At 43.9% G+C, this 10,683-nt stretch overlaps 1 protein-coding gene across 2 annotated transcripts; it reads left to right on the plus strand.

Moving 5' to 3' along the window:
- Positions 1 to 1,122: 1,122 nt before the first annotated feature.
- LOC128594517 (HLA class II histocompatibility antigen, DR alpha chain) lies at positions 1,123 to 5,609 on the plus strand. 2 transcript variants are annotated; one of them, XM_053603394.1, is made up of 5 exons: positions 1,123 to 1,310; positions 3,384 to 3,629; positions 4,086 to 4,367; positions 4,640 to 4,805; positions 5,163 to 5,465. In XM_053603394.1, exons 1-4 carry the CDS (start codon positions 1,229 to 1,231, stop codon positions 4,792 to 4,794), a joined length of 765 nt encoding a protein of 254 aa, XP_053459369.1. In that variant the 5' UTR covers positions 1,123 to 1,228; the 3' UTR covers positions 4,795 to 4,805; positions 5,163 to 5,465. The 2 variants fall into 2 exon arrangements, with proteins under 2 accessions (XP_053459369.1, XP_053459368.1); XM_053603393.1 differs by lacking the exon at positions 5,163 to 5,465 and adding an exon at positions 5,472 to 5,609 and having other exon boundaries at positions 1,152 to 1,310.
- The last annotated feature ends 5,074 nt before the right edge of the window (positions 5,610 to 10,683 follow it).

Raw genomic sequence — 10,683 nt, forward strand, 5'->3', positions numbered from 1 at the left:
TTTTAGACAGAGTCTCACTATGTTGCCCTTGGTAGAGTGCCGTGGCATAACAGCTCGCAGCAACCTCCTACTCTTTGGTGTAAGAGATTATCCTGTCTCAGCCTACCAAGTAGCTGGGATTACAGGCACCTGCCACAACACTTCACTATTTTTTTGTTGTAGTTGTCACTGTTTGGTAGGCCCTGGCCAGGTTCAAACCCACCAGCCCCCGTATGTGTGGCTGGTGCCAAGCCCGATTCAAGTCCTTTCTATGTATGAACATTTTCCCTTTCTGTTGTACTGTATTTCCAGAAGCACAAGAGTCAGAGTCTCAACCTTCAGCATTTTCTACAGTGAATGTCAAAATACATTCTTTGTGTCAGAAAGTTAGTACTCATATGACAGGAGAAAAACTTTCATGCCCCTATGACATGAGGGAGGGAATAGCAAAGCCCTCCTGTGGGTCATCATCCTTAGTGTTCCTGGTTAAGCAAGCTCTTCCTAGTTTACTCTGCCCTACTCACTGACCCACATCGTCTAATCAGATGTGTCCAATCTCCAGTCTGATCATATTTAAGAAGGTAGGGATTAGGAAAACGTACCCCTTTCCAGCCCACTGCTTCCACTAACCACTGCCTGTGTTCCAAGGTGCAGCTTCCCATCCTTTTCCAGCCTTGGGAGTTCTGAAACTCAGTGTCGCCTCCAAAGTTCTCTTGATACAGCACAATGCCAGCGACCCCAAGCTCTGGGACTGAGTTGGTCATCTTAGCGTCTAGGACACTGCAGATTCATGAAGCAACAGGAGCTTCTTCTCCATGGCCTGTCTACCTTCTCTTTAGATGAGTTTTTGTCCCTTCAGTAAACTTCCCAGCTGTCACGTCTCAGAGGCATGATCAGTATTTAGCTCTCACTTTAGGGCATTTCTATTGATTCTGTCCTCAGAAATGTACTTCAGGTATGTCTCTTTCTAGAACGTGGATAGGGATGGAAGTCTGTGACTGATTAGAAATCTCGAAGACTTGATTTGAGAACTTTTTAAATCTGTACCTTATGTCCCAGACCTTTTGTAAGAACCCTACCCCTAGCAACCGATGTGTCATATTAGAAGATTTTTCTGATTGGCTGGAGTTTGACTGATTTGAATTCTAATCATGCCAGACTCCATCACACCCCACATTCTCTTTTATTCTTAACTGCTCTGCCTCTCTCCTGAGCTGTACTGACACTCATCAAAGCACCCAAGAAGAAAATGGCTGTCAGTAAAGACCCTGTGTTAGGATTTTTCATCATGGCTGTCCTGATGAACCCTCAGGAATCCTGGGCTATCAAAGGTAAGTGCTGAGAGAATCACTTCTGGGAACCATAGACTAGGAGGCATTGGAGAAAGGAACTGAAAGCATTTGCAAGACACTGTTTGAAGTGAAGGAAAAGTGGGACAGCTATGATGTGTGTCTAAGTTGGAAAGCTTAATAAATTGCAGTTTGGAGGAGTTCTTCTCTCACTACAAAACGAAGTAAGTCAAATTCAGTTTAGAGGAACAAAACTGAGCTGTAAATTGATTATTGCCACTGACTTTATATTAGACAAACTTTGGGGGGAGGTAGAATATTTTCTGACAGACAGGCATTAACAAGTTACATCTCTGGGTTTTAATTTATTTTTCTTTCTCGACAATTAGAAAAATTAAAAACCTCACATAATTTTGTTAGAATTAAATGAAAAACTTATGAGAAGTTCTTAGAACTGTTCTTAGCTAAATACATCATACATTGTTATTTGGGGGCATGTCATTTCTGTCAGCATATTTTGAGCACAGACGCTGTGTTGAAGATCATTAAAAAGAAAAGTCACCAAAAAGCAACAATCGACCCAAGGGAGGTGGGAGTGGAGGCATTCTGATATGAGTTGCATTTAATTTACTGGCACTTAGGACAGTGACAGCCATCACTCCACCATCACCACCCCCGACCCTGTGCTACAGTAGATATTACATGATCTTTGCTCACTGTTACTTAGTAGTATTTTCAAGAGTGTAGAAAAATGAATAAGGAAGTGGGAGTCTTGTGAACATGGAATTATGAAAAGGTATTCTTCATGCAGAATAACCTCTACAGAGGGTGTCGGGTAGACTGGAAATAAGCAAAAGTAATTACCAGGCTCCCAGACCCTTAATGGCAATTAGAGGTTTCTACGGCCCAGAAAGGGCCATATATGGGGTGCTTACCTGGAAAGAGAGAGGTTCTTCTCTTAATTTGGAAAGAGGCAGATAAAACATTTATGTGTATGTGTGTGTGTGCATAGATTCAAGTGATAAATAAATCCCCAGGTTTATCAATACACGGTCAAACATCAAAGTCTTTCATGTTACTTGTGAAGATTAAGGAGGGAAACAGCCTCCCTTCACCCACACACACCATGGAGGCAGCACACCCTCCGGCTGTAGCCCTTCTCATTCAGGTTGATTATTCCTTAGTGTTCGTTATTCTCAGTAACAACCTTAGCAAAATATGTCCCATAATGACAGTCTCGATTTAAGGACCATTAAGATATTACAAAAGGTTGAGTTGCCAAGGCCAATCGAAACCAGACTCTTGTCACAGAAGCATCACAGTGTGGGTTTGGGCCTAGGGAGGCAGGTGCTCTACAGCACCACAGGGGATCAGTGTTCATTTCCTGGGTATCTCAGGCCCAGTTATGTTTTCTATGGATTTGTTCTTAAATACAAAGCGGTTTCTGATCCTAAACTGTGAATACTGCTTGTTATGGGCTTGTTGATACACTTAGAATTTATTTACCTATCTCATTTAATCTTACAAACAAGTCCACAACGGAATATGACAGAATCAAAACCACAGAACTATGTAATAAGGACACCACACATAAGTAGGTAGAAAAACCTGCTCAAGTTCACTAGGTAAGTAGCTGAATAAGAATGTAATATTTTACTTTATTTCACAGTTCAGACCCCAACCTTTCCAACAGTATTTCTTTCTTTTTAGACTATGATGTTCTGAGATGCTCTGGAATTCTGTGTGCTCCAGAGTGTATTTCATGCCTGGGTGGAGAGCAGGAGAACATGGCTCTTGCAGTAGCTGCTGCTGCATTTCTAAAGAGAAAATTAGTTCTCAGCTAGTAGCGTGGAGCTGAACAACAGCCTCACAAGACCCTGCTTTTCAGCCCTCATCTCCTTCAATCCACCCTCTCTGACACAGCTGCTGCTATTTTTCCCCTGCCCCTCAGCCTTGTTCAGCACGGTGTCCTCACCCCGACCCAGTCTTTCTCTTGTCCCTACTCTCTGTCACGTCTCCGTTCCACCTGGCCCCATCTCCCTCCACCCCCTCCTGCCACTGCACGTGCTTCTTCCCCGTCACCCTCTCCCGACTTCTCCCTTTCTGTCTTTTCAGAGGAACATGTGATCATCCAGGCCGAGTTCTATCTGGCTCCTGACCAATCAGGAGAGTTTATGTTCGACTTTGATGGTGATGAGATTTTCCATGTGGATATGGAAAAGAAAGAAACAGTCTGGCGGCTTGAAGAATTTGGACAGTTTGCCAGCTTTGAGGCTCAGGGTGCATTGGCCAACATAGCTGTGGACAAAGCCAACCTGGAGATCATGATAAAGCGCTCCAACAGCACCCCAGATACCAACGGTAACTCTCTCTCTGCTGCACCCCTGGACGTGGGGATCCATAGCTTCAAAACAGACACTTCAGCTCTTTGCACCCTATTATTATGACTGACTTTCCCTCCCAGGGGCCTAACCTTGCCATAGGGCCAAGGACTTTATGAGTTTGTTCCTGTCTTGATGTGTTCAAACCTTGTCTCTGTCATCCATGGTCACTTTACAGGCATTGCCCTCAGTCCACTTTGGGGAGCCAGGAGTGAGGGCCTTGGATATCTTCTACCCCAATGTTGGCTCCAGTTCACAGGACAGGGTGTCCGAGATGGGTCTCTCAGAATGTGGCATAGACTTCTCAGGGCAAAGTGTCAACTGCTTTTTTTTTTTTTTGTATTATGGACTTTAAAAATAGGTACCACAATTCAGTGTGGGAGGGAAAGGAACGAGCCTAAGCAACAAGGGCTAATGTCTGTCATGTGTCCCCCAGTGCCGCCAGAGGTAACTGTGCTCACGAACAGCCCTGCGGAACTGGGAGAGCCCAACGTCCTCATCTGTTTCATTGACAAGTTCTCCCCGCCGGTGGTCAATGTCACGTGGCTTCGAAATGGAAAACCCGTCACCACAGGGGTGTCAGAGACAGTCTTCCTGCCCAGGGAAGACCACCTTTTCCGCAAGTTCCACTATCTGCCCTTCCTGCCCTCAGCCGAGGACGTCTATGACTGCAGAGTGGAGCACTGGGGTTTGGATGAGCCTCTTTTCAAGCACTGGGGTATGGACCGCCCTCCAATCTGTGATGTTTGTGTCTGCACCTTTGGGACCCAGAGTGTCCTGATTTGTAACATCTGTCGCAACTCATTTACCTGCCTTCTCCCACTGCTCAGCTTCCTCCACCTTTCAGTCTGCACTTCCCTCAATACGTCATCTGTCTTCCTCTTCTTTAATCTATTAAAACTATTCTCTCTGCAAAGTACCCCACATTTGGCCCTAAGTGTTATTCCCTACTTCATTCATTACCATATACACGCTCTTATTTTTCTCCAGAGTTTGATGCACCAACTCCACTCCCCGAGACTACAGAGAATGTGGTGTGTGCCCTGGGCCTGGTTGTGGGTCTGGTGGGCATCATTGCTGGCACCGTCTTCATCATCAAGGGTGTGCACAAGAGCAACGCTGCGGAACGCCGGGGCCCTCTGTGAGGCATGTGGAGGTGGGTTTGGTGTGGCCAGAGGAAGACATATACAGGGTGCCTGAGGGAAGGAAAACAGTAGAGGATGGTGAAAAGGAGAAAAGGACATGTGATGCCTTTAAGAGAAAGGGTAGGAACAGATGAGGCTCTGGAATTCTCCTTGTTAGATAGGATCAGACATTGGCACCTTCTGGTGTCCCAAAGCTTCAACGTCTCTCAGCCATTTCTGTAGATGCACAGCTAGAACACACCTTTAATCAGGGAGATCATCTCCAGTGCCCAGTACCTAAGGCCATGATTTCATATTAGAATATTAATCCAGAGTTCAGTAATCTAGGAAGATAATCCTTGGGTTCTTCCTGGCTTCTATTTCCTCAGGCAGGACATCAATTCAGAAGCTTTTACAGAGCCTGGCTCCCTTGGTGTTAGGGTAGTTTGACCGCACAAAATGGAAATCTCTTGGAGGTCAGGTGACCAAGTGCAATCAGAAACTCTAAGAAAAAGGTAAAGTGTGGCTGCCTATCCATGTTCAGGTGGAGAGAAGGGCATGCACTTCATGTTAGAAAACTCAGATTAATATTAAAAGACTTTTCTAAAGTCAAATGATTAAGAGAGAGAGGATGGAATTTGAAGGAAAGAGCTCAAAAGACTCATCTTAAACTCTTTACTATGTGTGTCCTGTTACAGATGATGGTGTTTCTCAGGGATACCACTGAAAAAAATTCTGCTTTAATAGTTTTACAAAGCTGGCAATACTCCCAGTTTCTGTCTTCAGTGAAAACAGCCACCTTCAGCCCTTTCCAGACCTTTAGCCACCCCAAGAGTGGTGATCCCTTCCCTGATCTCTCAATACTCCAATGTCTGGTTGGATTCCATGACTGTTGCCCTGTCCTGTATCAGTTTTACTTCTATTTTCCATTATTTTATTATTACCATGCAATTCATCTGAAATAAACTCCTTCTAGACATCCCATGGGGGCATCTCCTGTGTACCTGTTGCTTAGGGTTTCTTCAAACTGATTTTTCTAAATACAACAAATTATCCTGATAGGTCTTAAGTGGAATTTTTGTCTTTTGAACTAGTTCTTTGGTCGGGGGAGAGGAAGGAGCTGGGGAATATGTGTGATCCTTGCATCTTGAAATATCTGATTGCTGAATGTGTCTTATAAGCTCTGGAGTAATAGAAATGTCCAGGTTCGTTAGGGCTTGGTTTCATTCCAAGCATCTGCAGGCGACCCTGTTGCCATGGTCTAGTCCTCAGCTGGAAAACCCTAACACTGGTTGTCTGTTGGGAGATCCCTCCTGAGCAGTGGGTTCAGAATCTGGTTTTGGTTCTTGAGACTGCAAGTCAATGACATATCTGTATCCTCAGTAGAGTGAAGTTCAAACCCCGGGTTTTAGCCTCTGCAAATGGGTGCACCAGATGGAGGGGAGCAGATGAGGGTGGAGTGCGGAGCAGAAGAAGAAGAGGGTCCACATACATTATGGGATGTGCAGGTCAAAACCACCCAGTTCAGACTTACTGAGGAATGAGACTGGACACTAAAGACTGTCATTAGCCATTCAATTAAACATGGCCTCAGATGCCCACTTCACTCCCGGGAGAATAGGCTGACGTATGCTTGGAACCATATTATATTTGGATGTGTTTTTTGAGTGGAAAGTGAAAGGGGAGGGGGGACAGGATATGGCACTAAATGAGAGGAAAGTATGTGAAACACAGTGAGCTATTATTCCTCATTTATAAATTTAGTTTTTCTAAACTGGTTGTGAGAACCTACCAAAAATCATAAAGAGTATTCGTGACAGCATGAATAGACTGCAAATAAGTGGCTCTGCCACTGACCATGTCTTCATGGGTATCTTAATTTAGCCTCAGATTCCTCATGAAAATATCGACGTTAATTTTTATTGCATTGAGTCATTTTCAGAATTAAAGGGAAAATGTAAGCAAAGCAATTAGGTACTATGCTTAGTGGTAATAAAATATTTCAAAAATTATATATTCCATTGTTTTTCTCAAAATTTCTACAGCCTGATGATAAAACAGAAGCGACATAAACACAAACTAAAGCATCATGGTGTTGTAAGATTCATGCGTCAATAACAGGATTCTCTCCATGTGGTACAGTGAACCAAAGCAGAATCTTTTTTTTTTTGTAGAGACAGAGTCTCACTTTATCTCCCTCAGTGGAGTGCCGTGGTGTCACAAAGCTCGCAGCAACCTCCGACTCCTGGGCTTAGGCGATTCTCTTGCCTCAGCCTTCCAAGTAGCTGGGACTACAGGTGCCCGCCACAACGTCCGGCTATTTTTTGTTGTTGCAGTTTGGCTGGGGGTGGGTTTGAACCCGCCACCCTCAATATATGGGGCTGGCGCCCTACCCACTGAGCCACAGGCACCGCCCCAAAGCAGAATCTTGAGAATGTTGAATGTAGATTAGGCAAAAGTGTTTTTATTACATGTCTACAATTTTCATTATAAAATAAATAGATGAATAATAGAGAATACAATAAAACTCAGACAGATATGGAATAAAAAAGCAAAAAGTAAGCTCATATTCTCCAATATGAGAAAATAACTTTTAAAATATACTTTATGTTTTTGAGCAGGTCTTTGTGTTTGTTTTTTTGAGACACAGTCTCACTCTGTGCCCCAGCTAGAGTGCCATGACTTCAGTTAATTCATAGCAACCTCAAACTCCTGGGCTCAAGGGATCCTCCTGCCTCAGCCTCCCAGTAGCTGGGACTACAGGCACCCATCATGATACCTGGCTAGTTTTTCTATTTTTAGTAGAGACAGGGTCTCACTTTGCTCTGGCTGGTCTGGATCTCCTGACCTCAAGCAATCATAGAGAAGTTTATAGACAAATTTTAGAGAAAGTGCAGAGTTTTCATACAACTCCTTCCCTAAAACCACCTGCCCCTCAGTTTCTCCCATTGTTAACATCTGCATTAGAGGGGTACACTTGTTACAATTGATGAACCAGTACTGATACCTATTATTAACTTAATTCCATAGTTACATTAGGGTTCACCCTGAATTACACAGGTCTCTGCATTTTGACAAATGCATAATGGTATGTATCCACCATTGCAGTAAAATAGTTTCACTGACCTAAAAACGCCCCCACGCTCCACCTGTTCACCCTTCTCTCCTCCTCTGAACTCCTGGTGACCACTGATCTACTTACTGTCTATGGTTTTGCCTGTTCCAGAATGTCATGTAATTGTGATTATATAATATACAGCTTTTTTGGAATCATTTCTTTCACTTGCAATATACATTTAAGCTTCCTCCATGTCTTTTCATAGCTTGATACCTTATTTCTCTTTAACACTGAGTAATACTCTGTGTTGGATGTACCACAGTTATCTACTCACTTATTGAAGGATATCTTGGTGGCTTCCAATTTTTGGCAATTATGAATAAAGCTGCTATCAACAATCATGTCCATTTTTTTTTTGCAGACATAAGTTTTCCACTCATTTGAGTAAATACTTAGAAGTCCAATCTCTGGATCACACAATAAAAAGAGTACATTTAGCTTCATAAGAAATTGCCAGAATGACTTCCAACGTGGCTGTACCATTTTCCATTCCCTCCAGCAACAAATGGAGTCCCTGTTGTTCTACGTCTTTGTCAGCATTTGGTGTTGTGAGAGTTTTAGATTTCAGCCAGAGAGTCAGTTTTTACATTGAAATAATTATAGATTCACAGGAAATTATAAAGACAGTACGGAGAGATTCTGCACATCCCGTCACCCAGTTTCTCCAATGTTTGTATTTTCAGTAACTATAGTACAATATCAAAATCAGGAAACTGATATTGTTGCAATATGTGTCTGTGTCATTCTGTGCCTGTTTTATCACATTTGTAGACTTGAGTGACCACCACTGTAGTCAAGTGCATCACCACAGAGATCCCCCTTGTGCTAGCCTTTAGTCACAACCTCCCTTGCCCACACCATCATCCTAACATCTGACAGCCACTGACCTCTTCTGCATTTCTGCAACACTGTCACTTTGAAAACGTTAGATAAATGAACCACACAGCATGTGACTTTTGGAGACTGGCATTTTCACTCAGCATGACACCCTGGAGATCCATGCAAGCTGTTACATGTATCAACAATGCGCTCTTTTTCTTGCTGAGTAGTATTCCATGGTATGCGTGTGTGATACAATTTGTTAAACTATTTGCCTATTGAAGGACATTTGGACTGTGTCTAATTTGAGGCTACTATACATAAAGCTGTTACGAACATTCATGTAAGGTTTTTGTATAAAGACGAGTTTTCATTTCTCTGACATAAATGTTGTGGAATATAATTACTGGGTCATGTGTCAAATACATGTATTTGTTTAGTTTTTTAAACCAAACTGTTTTCTGGAAGGACTTCACATTTGAAATTGCCACCATGAGTGTATATGAGAAATCCAGTTTTTCTGCATTCTCACACATTTACCAATGTCAGAATCTGTTACTTTAGCTATTTTAGTAGGTGTGCAGTGACATTTGCGCTTCCCTAATGGACTGTGATTGCACAGAATTCAGTGTGCTTCTTTGCCATCCGTCCACATCTCTTTGATAAGAATGTCTCTTCATGTCAGGCCAGGCGTGGGGGTTTGCATCTGTAATGCTAGCACTCCGGTAGACCAAGGTGGGTGGATTGCTTGAACTCAGGACTGCAAGACCAGCCTGAGCAAGAGCAAAACCCTGTCTCTACTAAAGATAGAAAACGCTAGGCAAGAGGATCTCTTGAGCCCAGGAGTTTGAGGTTGCTGTGAGCTATGATGCCCCAGCACCCTACTGAGCTCTTCAACCAAGTGAAGTGCATTTCCTGCCACCAGCGGGTGGAGATGAAGAAGGCTACAAAATGAAACTCTGTCTCAAAAAAAAGTCTCTTTGTGTCTTTGCCCATTTTGTAATCAGGATTTTTTGTACTGTGGAGTTTTGATAGAGCTTTATATGTTCCAGATAACATGTGCTATGTGATATATGTGGCTCATAAACATGTCCTCACTATCTGTAGCTGATCTTTTCATCCTTAAGGATATTTTACAGAACAAAAGTTTTTAATTTTGATAAAATTTGTCGAGGTCTTTTTTGTTAAGATAGTACTTTTGGGGAGGCGGAGCATGATGGCGGACAGGACGGACGTGTAGCCCACCTCTCCCAAGCCACCAGGTGAGAGGAAAGGCGGTCTGGACCTTCCCTGTGTGTGGATTATTGGAGTGGACAGACAGCTGGAGACGCCCAGCGAACTGGCGGTTTGCTATATATGAGGGGTAATTTAAAATCACAGACTCTATTGTAGAGAATCTTCCCTGCTTGGCTGTGCTGGCCAGCAGGCCCCTCCCCCACAGAGGTCAGCAGCTTGTAAATGCTGACAAAATCCAATTGACAAGTAATTAATCCTGAACTGAGGGAGGCATCCGAAAGGAGAGCCACTCAAAACCACAGGGAGCTGGGCAAACTGTTGGACAATTGAAGGGAGGGGATCCTGCCCGGGAAACAGACATTTTGAACTACCCAAAAGGGCGGGCACCTTTCCCCCAGGTGTTGGAGGGGGCTGGCGGTTCAGATTGCGCAGTGAACTGGCAGCCGCCCATCCAAAACTCTGAACCATAAAACTCAGAATAAATCCCACGAGCACTCCAACCACGGAATGGCTTGAAGCCTAGACCCGGCTTTGGCTTCTGGGGCCGCGGAGCAACTGAAGCCACGGACCGGCTTTGGCTGCTGAAGCCCCGGGAACCAGCTACAGGAGACACCCACGAACTCAGCACCACTCCCCTTATGGCCGATTGCAGTCGCCAGTTTGCAGGGGAACCTGGGAGCAGAGTGGAGGGACTTAGGAAGCGTGGACACCTGCACTGAGTGGGAGGGTCGGTCGCA

The sequence above is a fragment of the Nycticebus coucang genome, chromosome 9, assembly GCF_027406575.1.
Source record: "Nycticebus coucang isolate mNycCou1 chromosome 9, mNycCou1.pri, whole genome shotgun sequence".
NCBI classification, from domain to species: domain Eukaryota; kingdom Metazoa; phylum Chordata; class Mammalia; order Primates; family Lorisidae; genus Nycticebus; species Nycticebus coucang.

Coding starts and splice junctions, on each gene's coding strand:
- LOC128594517 (XM_053603394.1), top strand. CDS start 1,229: ATGGCTGTCAGTAAAGACCCTGTGTTAGGATTTTTCATCATGGCTGTC. Junction 1,311..3,383: donor GGAATCCTGGGCTATCAAAG/GTAAGTGCTGAG, acceptor CTGTCTTTTCAG/AGGAACATGTGATCATCCAG. Junction 3,630..4,085: donor CAGCACCCCAGATACCAACG/GTAACTCTCTCT, acceptor TGTGTCCCCCAG/TGCCGCCAGAGGTAACTGTG.